The sequence below is a fragment of the Ixodes scapularis genome, unplaced genomic scaffold (assembly GCF_016920785.2).
Source record: "Ixodes scapularis isolate PalLabHiFi unplaced genomic scaffold, ASM1692078v2 PGA_scaffold6__148_contigs__length_123643588, whole genome shotgun sequence".
NCBI lineage: Eukaryota > Metazoa > Arthropoda > Arachnida > Ixodida > Ixodidae > Ixodes > Ixodes scapularis.
The window spans coordinates 82,685,262-82,703,475 of record NW_024609881.1 but is presented as its reverse complement, the minus strand read 5'-3'; the positions used below and the strand labels follow the sequence as shown (position 1 = coordinate 82,703,475).

At 45.3% G+C, this 18,214-nt stretch overlaps 1 protein-coding gene across 1 annotated transcript in view; it reads left to right on the top strand.

Annotated features, from left to right (window-relative positions):
- LOC115331685 (hydroxyacid oxidase 1) overlaps positions 1–18,214 on the top strand; it is a 71,253-nt gene that overhangs the window by 8,177 nt on the left and 44,862 nt on the right. The window contains exon 2 of the mRNA XM_029993848.4: positions 12,778–12,932. Within this exon, the coding sequence (XP_029849708.4) occupies positions 12,778–12,932 (155 nt within the window). The remainder of the gene's footprint in view (positions 1–12,777; positions 12,933–18,214) is intronic.

Sequence of the window (18,214 nt, the reverse complement as noted above, 5' to 3'; positions counted from 1 at the left end):
CAAGCGGTTCGAAAGGTTCGAAAGATTTCGATTTTTCGAATTGTCTTTATCGTAAAATTCGACGGAGGTCGAATTTTCGAACTTGTTAAGCTAAGAAGTTCGACGCTTTTCGAACCGTCGAACTTATTACGCTAAAAAATTCGATAATTTTCGAACTTTCGAACTTATTGCGCTGCAAGGTTCGATGCTTGTCGAATTTTCGAACTTGACTGACCAAAAAATTCGATTAATTTCGAACTTTCGAACTTATTTATCAAGAAAATTCGAAAAGTTTCGAACTTTCGAATTCTGAAAAGTCAGAAGTTCGACGAATTTCGAACTTTTAGGGTAAAAGTTCGACGGTCGTCGAACTTCGAAAGACCGGCGGACGGTTTCATTTGATTTCAAGTAGTGGGGTACATTCGTAATTTTTTTTTTCTCGAACTTTTACAAGCGGTGCTGCGTTTCTTACGAAAGACAATGTCGTTTATTTCAATGTTCTGGCATGCTTAGGTTTAAAGAAATAAATCCCCGAAGGGGCGAGGACGAACGACGGGTTTTTGACGATTATCGTTTGTGCCAGATTTGAAGCACGCTGCAGCCGGAGCTATTTATGGCAGATATGTTATACTTTTTTAAGAATGATCTATGTATAGCGTAGGTAAGTGCCGTCTTAAGATGTGATTATTGTTATTCAACGTGAGTTTCGAAGAAATGTCCAAACATGTATCTGCATGCAATTATGACCTAAACTTGATATTTATTTTCGTCTAAGTTGTTTGAGGTATCGCATTTCAATTAACACCACAGACAGTACATATCATTGCCATCTGCAGAATACAAAATAATATATTTATAGTTTTTTCACGTTAAGGAATAAATTAACTCATTCCAGAAGATTTCTAGTAGTGTTCAAGTTCAGCACGTGATTAAAAGAAAACGTTTTTTTTTTTTTTCGCTTCACGTTCCTGGGACGTGTTTCTTTTAGCCTGTACACATTTTAATAAAAGAAACTTGTTTCGAAGTTCTGAACCTCTGAATATGCAAGAATAGAACACTTCCGACGCATTCTTGATAGTTTTTTTTTTTTTTTTCACCTGCTTTTTATTCCCGCATTTATTCTTTTTTTTTTTTCTTTTGTTACTATCGGCACAGGTGTTTAGGTCGAAAAGACATAGCTTTGAACTTCCGAACCACTAAGCATGTGACGAGCAGTGCCTTCTGACAACGGGTTTCTAACAATGACCATCTACGCAACCTTTTATGCAGTGAAGAGCGACAGTAGCTATACATATGCATAAATAATTTCAGATTAAAATAAGCTCGACCACGCCCTCTTTCCCCGTATTGTTTTCTTTAACAGTCCGAAATACCTGCAAGGGGGAAAAAGAGGCTGAAGCCCCCCCCCCCCCCCCCCCCCCGGTACCCTCTTTCCCCCCGTTTTTCCTCTTCCGACGCCACTTGTATGGTAGAACGCTCCTCGACCTCGAGTTGTGTCGGCTTTTGTGCTTTTTGCGAGGCGATTCCTCCGTCCCAGAAAATAAACCTCCAGGACAATTATAAACTTCACCGGATCGGATTACTACCAGCGTGCAAGGGGTGGCGAGCTAGTTTGCCAGGTCGCTTCCAGGTTTTTCTGAGCCTCAACCTCCTGCTCGCCCCTGGCCGTTTCGAACTGGATGAGTCTCGTAAAACAGTGTGTTCGTGCAATCACTACTGCGTGATGCAGGTTAAAGACCCCCCCCCCCCCCCCCCCCGGGGCTTGCGGTCACAATTCTGCACTGGCAAATATTCTAGCACGTCCGGGACACTCGTGTCTCATTTAATTGCCTGACCAACTTCGCAGAATCTAGATATCACACCCTAACTTTTCTAAACTTGATTTTGTGAAAACCAGTGAGTCGTGAAAACGTTATTTGAAACTGAAACTGTAGAAAAACTTGAAAATCGGACTTCAAACTTTGAAAACTTGGATTAGAAAAAAATTCAAAATCTTCGAAGGTTTTTTTTTTTTTTTTTTTTTAATTTAGCGTTAAAAAAGAATCGAAACTTTCGAACTTTTCGAACTTTATGCCAAAAGAAATTCGAAATCTTCGAATTGTTCGAACTTTATGTCTATATAAATTGGAAGCGTTCGAAGTTTTCGAATTTTTTTTACAAAGAATTTCGAAATCTTTGAATTTATCGAACCTGAAGTAAAAAAAATATTCGAAATATTCGAATTCGAAATTTTAGAAACCGTGAAAGCTTCGAAATTTTTGAATTCGAAACTCCACTGTGGACAAAAGTTGCGAATTTTTCGAAATCGAACCTCGGTCGGTACAAAAATATCGAAATTGTTCGAAATCGAACCTCAGTTCGCTTCGCAAATATCGAAACCTTTCGAAATCGAACCTAGGGTGGTTCGCGACATCCCTATTTGGCACCTTGCGGCGCGGGGAGGGATGGGGGGGGGGGGGGGGGGGGGCGTTGTGGATAGGGACGTAGGAGTTCATTTTGAGGCTTTTAATAAATGCTCTTGGACTATGTCCTTACTCTGGTGCGTGTGTCTTCTCTGAGTGAGACAATGTAGACGATCATTGGCACCGACGGAGGTATCTATCGAACGGACCCGCGGTAACCTAGCCCTAAACGTCGTCTATATTGCCGCGGAGATGTGGAGACCGTGCTACTAGGTTTGAAGTCTCCTTTGAGATCGCCGCCGCTGTTGAGATAACCCTTTGGTTCCTCTGTTAGTAGCTTATAGAAATCCATTTGAGGCTGTCCTGTGAATCCTCGCAGTTCTCGACTTTTACGGACCCAGGCCGCTCACGATAATAAAATGTGGTGAATTTTATCGAGAGCTTTACTCAAGTGAGTGCCTCGTACAGAGTCGTAGTTTCTAGACACTATTAAAACAGAAAGAACTAGAGAAAAAAAATTAATTTACAGTGAAAATCACTGTAACTTTCGTACGTCTGCCGCTGACTGATAAATACCGTATTTTAGTCGCCATTAGCATATAAAACTTTAGACTGACATTTGAGCTACTCAGTGTTGTACACGCTCCTCAAAAAAAGGAACGAAAGGTTCCTTCTGATATTTGGAACGCGTTCCCGTTACAAGTTTCATATCTAAAAAAGAACTCGTTCCCGTTACAGTTAACAAAAAGGAACGTATCGTTACAAGTACGTTACATTTGTATTTTGCTGATTACCATATTGAGTTGGATCGAACCAAGTTTTATATTTTTATCTATCCCATCAAATGCCAACTTAAGAATCTGAATGCCGTGATGGAAAGGCATTTGGAGAACAAAACAAGCGGAAGCAGAGGTTTATTTTATGATATATTCACTATTAAAAATCTCAGCTTTTAACCATATTCATGTTTGTGGTCGGCTATGCAGGCGAGCCAAATGTACCGTTGCATTGCACGAGCGTATACAACAACATCGTACGTTTCAATCTAACAAAGTCCCGTGTTCGAACTTAAAAGGATACTGAACCAAGGAATGTAGTCTCCATAATAAGTGGCGCACGTTCTTTCCACGAGCCAGCAGCCGCCGGTGTGCGCGAGCACACGCAACGAAAATGACGTCAAAGACCTCCATTCGCGCTTAAGAGGACAGTGAAATGCAAGGGTTTCGGGCCAAAGGAGAATAAAGACAAGTTTTTCATCTACGCAGTGGTGTCTGGTGTAAAAGGTAAGCGATTAATTGGTGTAACAAGGACGTAGCTTTCACTTGTAGAGATGAAAAGCCTGTCTTTATTCTCCTTTGGCCCCAAGCCCATGCATTTCACTGTTTAAGCGCGAATGGAGGTCTTTGACGTCATTTTCGTTGAGTGTGCTCACACACACCGGTGGCTGCTGGCTCGTGGAAAGAACGTGCGCCACTTATTGTGGGCACTAAAATCTTTGGTTCAGTATCCCTTTAACAACAGTTGCTGATCGATGTTGCTGTCTGCAAGACGAGCAAGTGCAGAAGAGGGTAAGACTTTTGGGAGGTCAGTCTTAAAAATTACAAGTCCTTCTTCGTGAAGGTTGGATTCGTTGTTTAGTTTGAAGGCGAAATTCGAAGGAGAGGAGAAGGAATAAAGGTAAATTTTTGTGTATTTTTTTAAGTGACCAATGTTCGGGATAGAAGAGTGTGTTCAATGTCTAAAGGCTAGTAACCTGATTTATTGTTGTAACTGTGGTTATCTTTGTGCAAGTTCACTGGCGGCTGTATATAGTCGGCCCCAGATTTCTGCGTGTATGGGGATTTGTGGAAGTAAGGCAAGTAGCTGAGTTTGAAACGTCCCTCTTTCTGTGCCTTTTCCTTTAACTAAAGGTTTTAGGATTTGCTCTTTGGACTGCAGCCTCGGGCACTAAAAAAAGAATTAATGTCCACTAGCTTTCATGTACCCAACTGTTACCAAGCGAGGAGCACACAAAATAAACCCTAATATAAGTAACCAAAACGCTAACAAGATTCTGCTCTTCGTAGACATTGTTTTTATATCTTTAATATTTCCCTCTTAGTAATAAATTAAAAATTACCCCAGTGGCGAAAAAAAGGAACGCCGTTCTTTTGTCCGTTCCAGTAAAAATGTAACGAGTTCCCGTTCCAGTTCCACCGATGCCAAATGGAACGGCGGCGTTCCTTCGTTCCCCTAAAAGGAACGCGTTCCAGGAACGCCGTTCCTTGGAACGCCGTTCCGTACAACACTGGAGCTACTAGATGGTACTGCATTTCTGAAAGAGCGTTTTAAGGCGGTATTCTCACGAGGGAGAAATACCGGGTATTATTCCCCGGCACGCGCATCACGCGGCAAAAACGTCAGGCTTTTGCGACGAGGCGCTGTGACGTCATCTACGCGTCGGAAGGAGAAAGAGAGGGAAACTCGGGCGGCACGAACAATCCTCGTTTGGCGGCCGAACAGTTAGTTTTCGGTCATATTTTCTCAGAATGGGAAATACAGAGAGGTTAATCAGGGGTAATTGTCCTGGTCGGCTACTTTGTTCGGGGGAGGGGTTATCAGGAATTAAAAGACACAAGAAAAGATAGGAGGAGAAGGGGAAACAGCACTTAACATGTCAAAAATTACACACATATAGACTTATGCACCGAAATCACGTTCATATTGTAAAGGCAGAAGTTTAGACGTGTGTCTTGGAGGATACACATTAGAGCCTTTGACGCCTTGGCTTCTTTAGGTGTCCCAGGTGCCGAGCTTTTTTCTCACGCAAAATGGTCGCTAGTCGACTTGAGCAAGGACATTCTTGGGGCATTCTTTTTCGATGTCGTATATGCGCAGTCGAATAAGACGTTTGTGATCGTTTCGTTGAGTGCACAACCTGGACACTTCGATATTCTTGCTTGTCCGATTTTGTACAGGATAGACTATGTGTGGGCAACACCCAGTCGTATATTCGCTGCATTACTGCCCCAGTCCGCCGAGGAAGGTCTCGTGGAAGTTTGAATGAGAGGATAGGGTTCAGTGCATAGAGAGGAGCATGATGATAGGATTCTTCATGCCATGGTTTCTTCGTTGCTTTCATTGTGTGAAGATTTATTAAAATTTTTATATTGTTCCGACAATACGGTCGGTGTGTAAGTGTTGCTTGTAAGGTATAAGCTGAATTCGCTCCCACATCTTCCGCCTCGTTTCCAGGTAAATTACAATGACTTGGTATCCACTGAAATATGATAGAATGTCCGAGGTCTATGCATCTTTGAAGAGAACCCAAAGTATCAAGTGCCAGTTGTTCTTTTTTTTCTACTGTGTAAAATGCAGTTTGCTCAATTTGTCTGCGGTGGTGCAAAGAGTGGAAACCACTCAAGTGGACAGTAAACGCTCAGATCCCTGAGTGAACGACGAAGCTGAGAAGGAAATTGGACTTGCTGGCGATGTCACGCACATCCCAGCGCGGATTTCTCCCCCGTGTGACTGTCGCTTAAGGTGAAACCCCAGCCTTAATTAGTGTGATTTTGAAACAAGAGATGACGATGGGATCGCCTCCCAGGCTTGTACCTCAATGCAAATAAATGGTGTGTGGTGCGTTTCGATACAGTGTGGTATGTTTCTATATCCTGAAATCAACAATCCTGGTCCTTCGCTTGTTTTTCTTCTGTCGGATATTGGAGAACCCCTTTCTGAACACGACGTATATTTCAAACTTCGATAAAGTACCCATTTAAAGGGGCTATGAAACGATTCTTCTGCTTTCGCTAAGCATACTCAGAATCACTCCTTGACGTTAATAACCGAATATATTGGTCTTAGTTATTCTATCTAAGTAATGGCAGTCGGCAGATAAATTCGAGAAACATGAGCATCGTTCATCCCCTCAACTCGGAGGCAGAAAAAACGGTCACGTGACCAGGTGCCCATCCTATGCCGCCAGTGTTGATCATAGCCACGCGCTGGGGTCCACAAAGTAGAAAATGCGTGCTGAGCTCCACGCGTCGTCAGAGTTTCGTGTCCGCCGAGGCACTGATTGTTGCAAGCCGAAGTCGAGCGCTCACGCAGTTCTCATCTCCAATCCATGAGTCGCGCTTGAATTTCGTCACGCGGGTGGTTTCGATCCCCCAATTACGTCATCAAGCTCTACGAAGGCAATGACTGAAAGAAATTGTCCCGTTTTATCCTAGCGATTTCACCTTGATCAAGAAGCTTCTAAATCAGTAACGGTCCATGCGAACCCAAGCAGCACATAAACGTGAAGAAAACGTGGAAAGAACGTCGAAGACGTCTGTAACGTGACGTCGTAAAACGTCGAAGGTCCGGACGTTACCTTCCTTCGACGTCGATGAAACCTTTAAATGTCCGCGAGAAAAGGTGCACAGGAGGTCGAGGGGACGTTCCAAATGACGTTTGTTGCACGTCACATGCACGTCTCAGTGGGCCGTTGCGTCCTCCCTCGACGTTTATGATACGTGTGTTTACGACATCCGGACTACCAACGACGTTCACAGAACGTCGAGAAACCTTTCCAAATTACGTTCCCTAGCCGTTGTGGGAAAACGTTGTCCCCCCCCCCCCCCCCCCCCCCCCCGAAAAAAAAAAAGGATTTTCTTAGTATTATTGCGAAGGCAAGCTGCTATCATGCAAGTACGAAGGAAGTAACTAAAACACAGGTTTGGTACGAACTGTTTATTTGAGCATGTTCAGACACGAGATGCAATACGGAGCGCCTCCAAAAGACGTCCCTGGATGGGCTAGCCTCAAAGATATAAAATAACAAACAAATTCACGTAAATAAGTGAACAAGAGACGATGTCACGCGGCGCGGAATGTTCCACCGCTTACCTCGTTCTCCTTCTGATTAATGCGCTGACGCGCGTACTTTAGCCGTCCCATTGCGCCTAGCTGGTACTCTCGCTGCGTGCACAAGAATGGTTTCAGAAGGGGGATCCCGTCCGCTGGGCGTTCTTGATTGGGATCGTCGGAGGCGTCTGAAGGGTCTTGATCGGAGTCTAGACTTGACGCGCCGTTATGTGCACTGCCACTTGTTTTCTGGGGGGCGTCATTCATATCCTCACAGGCACCTTGATCCGAGCAGATTCAACGTGTGAAGCGTAATGGCCAGGGACGGCGCCAAAGGGAGGCGAGGGGTGGCGGGCGCCTCCCCTAAAATTTGTCCTGCCACCCCTAAAATATGCCAGCCTTTACACCCCCCCCCCCCCCCCTCACCTTAATTTTCGCGCGCAGACCCGCATACGCTACATGGCTCGTCATTTTCCTTATTTCCTCGTCCCATGGAAATAGCATTGGCTTGAAGGATAGCCAGCCTAAAGGGGCCTCACACCGGATGTTTTCAAATTTTTCGTGCCGTCCACTTTATTTTCTTTCCGTACCCCGTGAAGAACGATGCATGAACATCGGTATGGCCTGCCGAAGCTAAGGAGCGTCGTCTACCACTCAATTTCTCTGTCGCCAACAAAAAAAAAAGACTTTCTGAAAGTAGCTTCACCCAAGTGATTACTCGGAGAGACTTGGAATCCCATCTGCACTGCGCCGTCGCTTCGTACCTGCCAGACAAAGGAACTCAAGGGCGCTGTTCATGTTCTGACCGAGGAAATCTCCCAAAGTCCTGAGACGCTCGGTCCGGCTGGCCGGTTCCCAAGGGGCGGCTTTGACGTGTCTAGGTCATCCTGCTTATTTCAAGTCTCTATGGGGTCCTTGAAGGAACTTTGGTGACGGCGACTCTGTGTGCTTGGGAAAGGGTATAGGTCGGAGCCTGGCAGTTTGAGAACTGTCACGCTCCCATCATTAGTGACCCTGGGGCACGGAGTCCCTTCGAGGGACGATCCCAGGAGGTTGGAGGAAAGCTGAAAGTGCGTATTTGGGCGGGAGTAAAACAGTGGAAGTGCTGTATTTTGACAGCGGGCTATCGAAACTGGAAGAAAGCTCTTCAAAAGGAAGGCGGACTACGACGCCACTCCAACAGCGCGGCGCGCAAGATGTCCCAAACATCATCGGCTTTCTTCAAGCGAAGAATAGTGGCGCGGCTAAATCAGTCGCCGTGTAACTCTGCTAGGCGTATTCAGCAAAGAAGGGAGAATCGTCACTACATCTACATGATCGCTGCCGTGCTCCGGTTTTCCGCGGTGCAGGGGACTGCCTAAAGAGCACATGATGAGCCACGACAAGCGTGAGCGTGCTTATTTAGTAATGCGGAATGTAAACATGCCTGAATATTTTGCACGTGAAATGCTACATTAACCCGAGTTGTAGATAGGTTGTAAAATAATAAAATAAACTGAGCTGATTTCTATTAAAAACTCTCGAAGAGCCAAGTCATCGTCCCTGAATATTTGTTCTTTTAGTCGGATCCAGAGCAAAAAGGCTCTGGTCGGATCGAAAGCCCATGCCTCCCCAAAAATGGCGTGCGCCTCCCCACTGCCCCCTCACTATGAAAAGCCTGGCGCCGTCCCTGGTTATGGCCTTCAAAAAGGTCCTCGAGCCGTGGCTGAATACGACGGCGTTTTTGGCGATCACCGACGTTTTCATGGGGGCGACTTGAACGACTCATCCAATCGCAGCACTTATACTGTATGCAGACTCGGAAAAAAAATATTACGGCTACACAGCAGCCTGCCTCGTAGACCTGTAGACGTGACGGCCGGTGCTAGTGACTGGCTTTCGGAAAAAGCTGGACCGAGTCCCAGAGCTGTTCTCTCTGGGCCAATTCGAAGAACAGAACATTCAGTGAAATATTTTGGGAACGACTGAGAAAATACGTGCACCCGGAACTTAGGCTTGTCAATTGTTCGTCCGTCGCTATCTTCCCCCACTTTTCTCTCTCGCCCTCTTCTTGCCGAGTTTCGCGACGCATCGCATGGTGCTCTGTGGAGTTGCCACAGGCACCTCCTCTGCCTACCTTTCCCCCTCTCTCTCGCGCCGTGCCGGCTTTTTTTTTTTGTTTTGTGTTTTTTTTTTCCGCACGTAAGTGCGGAGTGGGCTTGAACGCTTTTTGGACCGTCATCTGGGCCATCATGAATGTCAATTTCCACAAACCGTTGACAGTATCTACCGGATTTCGTCACTGCCGGGCATTTTATTTTATTTATTTTTTTGAGTCAACTCCAAAAATGCGCAAGTATGCAGTGAAGTTGTGCACTGATATAGTGTGTGCTGGCATGCGATTTTCGCTTGGGTACGTCACCAGTGGCAACGAAAGCCAGATCTGTACTGGCAGTCACGTGACAAGACTTTGCGCCCCGATCTACCGAAAGCGCTAAGGCGCTGGAAGTTGGTGTTATGGATGAACTGTGATGTTGATGCGAATTTTTTGGTTGTGCGCAGGTGAGCATAGGTTACAAAATACGAAAAAAAAATTGACGAAGCTTAAAACAATCTCGGGTACCGAGAAAAGAGTCAAAGTACAGGCTAGCTGGTGGAAGTCAACCATTTCGTCGTTTACCCTGAGACTGGGGGGGTTTTTTGAAGAGCAGAAGAAACAGAAAAAACAGACAGGTAGTCGCGGAGCAGTATGGATGCTCCTAGGAAATGATGCAGGCCTGAAATCACCTGGAGAGGGGATAGTGTCGCGGCGCCCCTGAGGCGCGTGCCAGGGCCCAGGACCCGTGGAAGACGACAGCGCGCGTGCAAAATGCAAGAATAGTACAATTCGATCCGTTCTAGACGCCATGGGCTTCGCACATTAAACCTGTAACAATATTTTAAACAAACCAAAATTATAACAAGCACATCTAAAAGGAATGATATTTCCAACATGCTTTCATATTATTTTTTTTCTTCCGTGTACATTGAGTTTTGTAAATGCCCTCTTTAGCGTCATCGATGTGCAATTAATAGCATTTTGAAACTCTCTCTCAAAAAACCCTCAAAATTTAAGTTTTCTTTGCGGCTCTTGAGCACTGTCACCTTGACCACAGTGATTCTGCGGCTGGAGATTAAGCTGGAAAATCTAAAAACGTCGAACAAAACGTGAGTGGTCGACGTTGCCAGCATGTTGTTTTGTCCGTTTTTTTATTTTTCCGTGTCTCCGGTTTACGATGGAAGTTCTTCACCAGCTCGCCTGTGCTTTTACCCTTTCTACGTCTTGTATAGCGTTTACGACATTTAGGTGTGAACGCGACGTCACTGAAACGTCACTGTCGGGGCAATAATGTAACGTCACCCAGGACTTTATTTTAACTTTGAAGACACGTGAGTGTTCGACGTTGCTGAAACGTCTTATCGTGACGTCGTGGTGACGATGACGACGTTAAAGTTGAAACGTGACGTCGCCAGCACGTGACGGACAGGACGATAATGGGACGTCATTTATGAACTTCAGTTCAACGTCAAAGAAACGTGAGCGTTGGACGTTGTGAGAACGTCATGCATCGACGTCGTGGGAACGTTGACGACGTTTGAGTTGAAATACAACGTCGTCGCAACGTCACTGATTGGACTCTAATGGAACGTTATATAAGGACGTCACCTCAACATCGAAAAAACGTGATCGAAGTCATGCGGGACGTCACGGACGTCCGGGACTTTTTCTCGACGTTTCCACGACGTTTTGTGCTGCCTGGGAATATTCTTGAGCCAGACTAGGATCAGTAAGCCTCTGTAAAGTCATGAACGTTCCCACCCGATATCGTTTCATGACCCCTTTAAAGGGATGCTGAACCAAACATCTCAGTGTCCATAATGAGTAGCGCACGATTTTCCCACGTGCCAGTAGCCGCCGGTTTGCGGGAGTACACGCAACGAAATGGACGTCATAGTCTCCCGTTCACGCTTAAGATTACGGTGAAATGTGACGACTCCAGGGAAAAGGAGAATAAAAACAAGTTTTTCATCACCGCAGTGAGGTCATGGTGTAAAAAGGAAGCGAATAATTGGACTAACAAGCGCGTAGCTTTCACTTGTGGAGATCAAAAGCCTGTCTTTATTCTCCTTTGGCCCGGAGCCCACACGTTCAACTGTCATCTTAAGCGCTAATGGGAGACTTTGACGTGAATTTTGTTGCTTGTGCTCGCGCACAGCTGCGGCTGCTCGCTCGCGGAAAGAACGCGCGCCACTTATTATGGACACTAAATTATTAGGTTCAGTATGTCTTCAAAGCGTCTATACTCGCGCGCAACACCACCGGCCAAAAAACTTCTTTGTCGACACGTAATTTGAAAGATATAATCGAACGTTTCCTTTTAGTCTCTCCTTCGCTAAACTTGAAGAGGAAGTGGTGGGGATCGCATTGGGGGGAGGGCGGGGGGGGGGGGGGGGGGGGGGGTATGCGTTGTCAACAACGCGATCCCCAGGATTAGTCATCGAGCCTTGCGATCCTCGCGGTGATAAATGTGGCTCCTTTCAGTGGACGAGCACTGCGTGAGCATTCGATTTGCGATCGTGACAATCAATGCCTCGACATGCGTTCGGGTAGTGCCTCGCACCCAATCGCTCTGATTTCGAGGATAGCAGAACCTTAACAACCTGCAAAACTAAGCGCATGCATTTTTTTTTTTTTTTTTGGCGTGAAACGCTTCTTTGGTTAGGTATTTGGCATTTTGTGAAGCACAAATAAAAGGGAAGCACTGATAAAAGCGTGGCCACGAGGCTGGACACTGATTGGTTGAAGAGTGGGAGAGGAGGAGTGAGGGTGCTCGACGCTTATTGGTTAACGAGGAGGTCATGCGACTAGAGGGGCAGGCGACGAGGAGTGAGGCAGGCAAGGAGGATCTCGAGCGCCTGTGCGCAGTGAAAGAGAGGAGGTCGAGAGCGTGGAAGGCTTGGTCGCCAGGTTTATGAGCTCGATTAGAGGTAGACTCACTTCATTCCAGGATCAACTATTAAGGGTACGCGTGGTACGCGTTAAACTATCTGATGAACAGCGCCGTGAACGTAGACGTATCGCGTCTGGAAACTCAGAGCAGCGCTAAGCGTTTGCGACGCTAGAACGTTTCACGTATGCAAAACGATTGCTAATCAATTTGCCTTGCATATTTTTTCGCCAACCCCTGCACGTGTCTATTATAAACACTCGTGGCATATAAGTGGCTTCAGAACACATGGCCACCTATTCTGGCTGCGAGTACAAGGAATGAATCCTCCTCATTTTTCGCTGAGTTTTTCTGCGACTGCCAATGCTTGGGGAAAAAGAAACTAACGCGTGTTTTATACCTTATGAATATTAAAGAATAGTTCTAAGCATTATCTACCCAAAGCACAATTATTGTGGCATTTCCCCTTCAAGGACCCAAAAATAATGAGTAGACTACTTTTTTTTTTTTTTTTTATCTACAGCGACGACACCAGATTTTCAATGGGGCCACCTTAATTCCCGCTGTCTAAACGTAGGCGCAATTACTTTTCGACGCAGGTTGCGCCTTCTGCCGAGGGTACTTCGTGACGTAGCGCATCGGCGAATGGAGGTCACCCTTCTGGGGGACATGACGTTGTCCATGCCGGTTGGGATTTCGCCGACGGCCCTGCAAAAATTGGCGCATCGGGACGGAGAGGTTGCCACCGCTAGAGGTAAGCATATCAAGGCGTTCTGTGAGAAAGTCAGTATCTTGCAATGTTTGTGTCCGCACCTTCGAGGCAAAGAGTCCTACCGTACACGTTCGTCTAGCCAAGTTAAAACATTTAACGGCTGGCTTCGCTGTATCCTGCGAGGTCGCATTTATATCTCTGCTGCAATGCGACTTAATCGTGTTGTAGGGGAGCTGTATTGGGTTATGTCAGAGCGAGATTTTTATTAGAAGAATATAGAGTTACGTTGATCGCTCGCATCGTCCACGGTTCGCCATGACTGCCATGTGTCGTCCTTTATACATGGTGACAAAAGTGTCACTCATTATTGAACATGGAACGACTACGCCCGCCTGGTGACTTCTGCTCTCCGGAAGCGCTGCTAACAAATGACTGAAGTTAATACCCATGTGTTTTACGGTAAAATGTATTGTTAGTTCTCTAGATAGGGAAAAAAAACGGAACGCCTTTCCGCTCCCTCTTTTTTTTTTTTTTTTTGTCCTCATAAAAGTTTTATTAATTGACTGACTGATTGGAAACACTTAGTATAACGGGAGCGCACCGCGCATGCGCTAAAGTTCTGCGCATGCTATTTGAACCGGTATAAGCCAACACCTTGAGCTCTGTATGGCCACCACCGAGCCGGCAAAGGCACGCGTTGACAGATAGAAAACGGTGGTATTCCTGAACGTCACAGAAACCGAAGGGACTGAAGTTCTTAGCACACTGCCGGACGAAGAGAGAACCAGTTACAACGTTTTGGAAACGACGTTCAAGGAGTATAAACCCTTTTACTGTTTACGAACATGAACCGCTGCTTGCGTCTCAAGTGACTTCCAGTCTCTCCCTCCGTCTTTTCGAGTCTATCGAGCTTGCTTATGTGACCAGTGCTAGGAAAGGTAGATGCTACACGGACAACACAGTTACACAGATTTAGCAAGTGCCTTCGGCTGTACAGTTGAATGTATTGGAGGATTCAAGTTGGTTAACGAGAATACTCGAAAAATGTGAAGAGATCACGCGCTTATTGTTTATTTTGACGTTCGCCCTGGAGAATTGAAGGTAAAATGGTTCATCGACGGTTCAAGCAGCCGTTTTGGGGTGGACTTCCTTCATTGTTTTTATGAAGCGGCAGTTCGCTGGGACGTCAAAAACTGGAGCACAGCCTGGTGGCGCTTGCGAATGAAAGGGTCTATACTGCACTCCAAGGTGCACTGTGCACTAAACCCTACGCGTCCTACAAACGTAGGATTTAAACGCAAGAAGGAGAGTCGTTGCAAACATTTTACCGAGCGGTAGAGCAGAAAGCGGCTTTCTGAAAATTCGCGCAGCCGTCTGATTTTATGTCTTGAGACCAAACTGTGTACGAAGACACCAACCAGCAAAAAGGTGACAAGTTTCTTTCGCGAGTTAGGCGAACTGCCCTCAAACAAGGCGATTGCGTTCTGCAGAGCTGCGGAGACATCAAAGGAATGGCATAGTCCTTGGGACAACTCTGGGAAGAGTGTGAGCCTTGCAGAGAAGCAGAAATAGCAAGCTCTCTCCAGCACTAAGCATGTGGCAGGAACAACGCAGCAGCAGTCCTGTTCGCCCCCGTCGCGGCTAAGACATCCATGGAACTATCTGAGAAACTTTTTTTAATCAGATTCCGCAGGTCCGTACGCTCGGACTTGTGGATTTTAAAGTAAATAAAAGGGGCTGCATAAGTTTATGTCAGTCCCAAACTTGTATTAGAAGATATGGTAGTGTGAATTTATATAAAATTTATATTATAAAATGATATAAAATGAAATAAAAAAATAAAATGAATATAAAATGCATAAAATAAAATGAAGTAAAAATAAAACAAAATAAAATATATATAAAATGATATAAAATGTATATAAAATTTATATAAAATTTATAAAATTTATCTAAGCCTCGTAATCACAATAAAGTGTTGTATTATATTTTATACCTTCAAAATTCATCCTTGTTTTATTTTATGTGCATGACTCGCCTTGTTGGGTGTACACTATTCAGTTTGTTTAAAGTGAGCGATAATGATGTTTGTTATTTGTCTGTTCCTTAGATGACTTGTTTTTCTTTCATGTGGATTATAGTCTGTATTATTTTTTTTTTGCATTCAGTACGCATTTTTATCCTTATATACATGGCTTTTATTGTTGCATTTGTGTTATGTATGTGTGGCTCAGTTCTGTAAAAGTTTTTTATCCTGCTCTATTATTTTGTGAGATGAAATGCATTTTCATGTTATTTTTGTATGTGTGGACTGTAAGGGACCAGTGCCACGTCAGGCTTTTTTAGCCTTTTGCACTGGCCCTTCTTTCGGGCTCTGCCCGAAGGAAAACAAATAAAGAAAGAAAGAAAGAAAGAAAGAATTGTTTCAGGGCTGTTCTTCAGGACTATGCCTCGCTCCCGATGCAGAAGGAACACGTTTGTAACAGAAGCTTGTGCAGGACGGGGGGGAGGGGGGGGGGGGAGGGGGGGGGGGGGGGGCGGGTGGCGGTCGGGTGGTGGCGGTGCGGCCACGCGGGTCGTCGTTGTGAATGAAACGGATGCCATCAAAGTTTTCCCGTGCGTACAAAACGAGCTGCTGATTTCGCGCGTCCATAGCAAGCCGGCCTTCAGGGACCGATTGCGACTGTCGATACCCGAATATACTTCGTTTCACCTGACGATGGACAGCAGCGGACGCTTTGAGCCATTCCAATGCCGCGTGAGTGCCACGTGGACTTCGGCAGAGACGCAGCAATGCTCGGGGAGGGTAGTCACGTGATTCGTACACAGTGCTCGATTCGCTGGGATGGCTCCTAAGGTCCGTTGCGGTCCATCGTGATTAAGTGATGTTGAGCAGAAAAGCAGCCTCACGTATAATCTTAAGACATGCACACTTTAATGGAATGTCATAAATCTACAGAGTTTGTTTTCAACTCAGTAAGACCGCGAAGGGCGAGAGGAGTATTTTAGATGTCTAGGCTGGGTAACGCAAGCTACCGCCCGTCAGAATTACCGCCATCAGCATCCATCCATCCACCCGGTAGAAGGATACCCGAAACTGGGCGGAGCTGAACAGAACGACGCCACGACGCGTCGGAAACATGTGTCTCGAACTGCCAAGTCCGGCGAGTCGGAGCAGCCGTTTTTGCGACAATTCACACGTCGGATCGGACAGTTTTGACTCGCATCCGTTTAGCGCTTAAACCTTGCTTATGACCCTGTCTACGGTCCCTCGGTGCGGCTCGTGGAGCTATGTCGCGCAAAATGGGTTCACGAACTTTTCTGAGTGGTACTATCGTCAATCTACCTGGCTATAAAGGAGTCGGCCATAGACCCGGCCTTCTTAATCAGCGCTTACTCCTTTTCAGAGGACTGCCTAGATGAATTTGATCCCGTAAAGTTCGTCTCTCTTGCAAGATTTCCCATTCAAACTGAGCAGAATTTCAGTCGCATTTGGAACCACCTTCCGCTCTTTTCTAAGCTGTGTTTTTGTGTCGAGACGATGTAAACGTCCATCAGGAACCCACGTCTACAGTCGCTTTGGTAACTTTGCCCTTTTTATGTTATGGCGAGAAAACGAATTTTGCCTATGCTTATAATGCAATTAAATGCAAAGGTGCAAGCGAGCTGGACAAGAATATTGAAATTTTCACAAGGTACCTGCGTCTGGAGCTAGATGGCGCAAGTGGACCATGTTCCTCATTGTTGTGAATTGAGTCGGATAATTAATTTAGCCAAGACAGGTTATAACGAAGTTAACGGGAATGGAAAATCACTTCGCTATATCCGCTATTTCGTTATAACCGACTCTTGTCGTCCGCGTTCTCTCATCGCCAGCTTTGTGTTTGTTGCACGAGTGGTAACTTCAGCGTACTGCCACGCTTCCCACGCGCCGCAAAGACTCTTTTTATAATTACTCATTTAGTGGTTTCGGGTAATGCCCAGCACTGAGTTTCTTATTGGAACCATATTTGTATTTTCACTAATTAAAAATATAGCGAACAATTTTTTGTTAATTCCCCATTTATCGATGTGATTAGCACACTGCGTTATATGTTCTCCTGGCCGTACACTCTAAAAAAAAAGGGAGTAGTACTTCCTCCCTTAAAGGAGGAACTCGCATGTATCATATATTGCTCTACAAATGGAGGAAATTTTCCTCCTACAAAACGGGAGGAAATTTCCTCCCCTAGGAAGGGAGGAAAGTTGCCACCTATTTTTGCTCGTGGAGAAAACGTTCCTCCCCTAAGAAGAGAGGAAAATCGCCACCTTTTTTCGCCCAATGGAGGAAACTTTCTCCCCTCGTGTAATTCATATAACTTCCACCAGATGGCGCTCAAAACAGAAAAAAAAATGTTGGTGGAGTACCAATTTGTTTTCCAATGTCCCCCGCCTTTGAACGCTACATGGCAAATACAACACCGAACATACAGAATACACGAAACACAAGGAGAACACCCCACAAACGCAACAACGCACCGACACTGAACCCCCACCCCTCTCCACGTACGCTAACTTCGCACTCTCTCTATATATGGCAGTCTTAATTTTGAATCCGAATTGGCCGGTGACTGCCATCATTTGTCGCATAAACACGGAGAGACGGAGCGAGTGTTACTCGTACTTCATAGATTATTTCACTTGTCTCTTGGAATAGCCCCTATCTCTTAATTCAACACCCTGATCAAAGTAAATGTAGATCATTAGGTTAATTAACTAAAATTTAATGAATATATTTTTAATAAGTTCGAAGAATCATGTTGGCAATGCAGTGTTGAAATGCAGTACACTGGTGCTAAAATTTGCCACCAAGCTATAGCTTGATTGGAGTGTGCAGTGCCAGTGTAATCAATTTTAAGTTTCGGCGGGGGAATGATTAATTTTAATTGTTGCACAAGAATTTCAAGGAATTTTTCAAACAAAAAATATTCCTGGTTTTAACAAGACTCGTTGCAAGAGCAGGGGACATATCTTGGGTCACGCTTCGTCACCCGTAAAAGTGAAATTTAATATTGTTTTAATTTTCTAACCTGGAGCGTTCTACCTATAATTAGTAAGTGCCGGGAGCGATAAGGACCCACGAACCATGACTTTGGTATCACAACCGCTTGAAAACATCATGCTGCCCAAGTCAAAAAGTTAAAAAGCCCGTGTTGAGAGTTTTAGATCGTTCAATCACTTCCGCAACTCTATAAGCAATCCATTAGGGAGTTTTCGTAGACCGCGCTGCCCCTTCCGCTAAGCGTTCCGCAACGAAGAAGTTGCTACTGCGCCTGCGCGGCGAT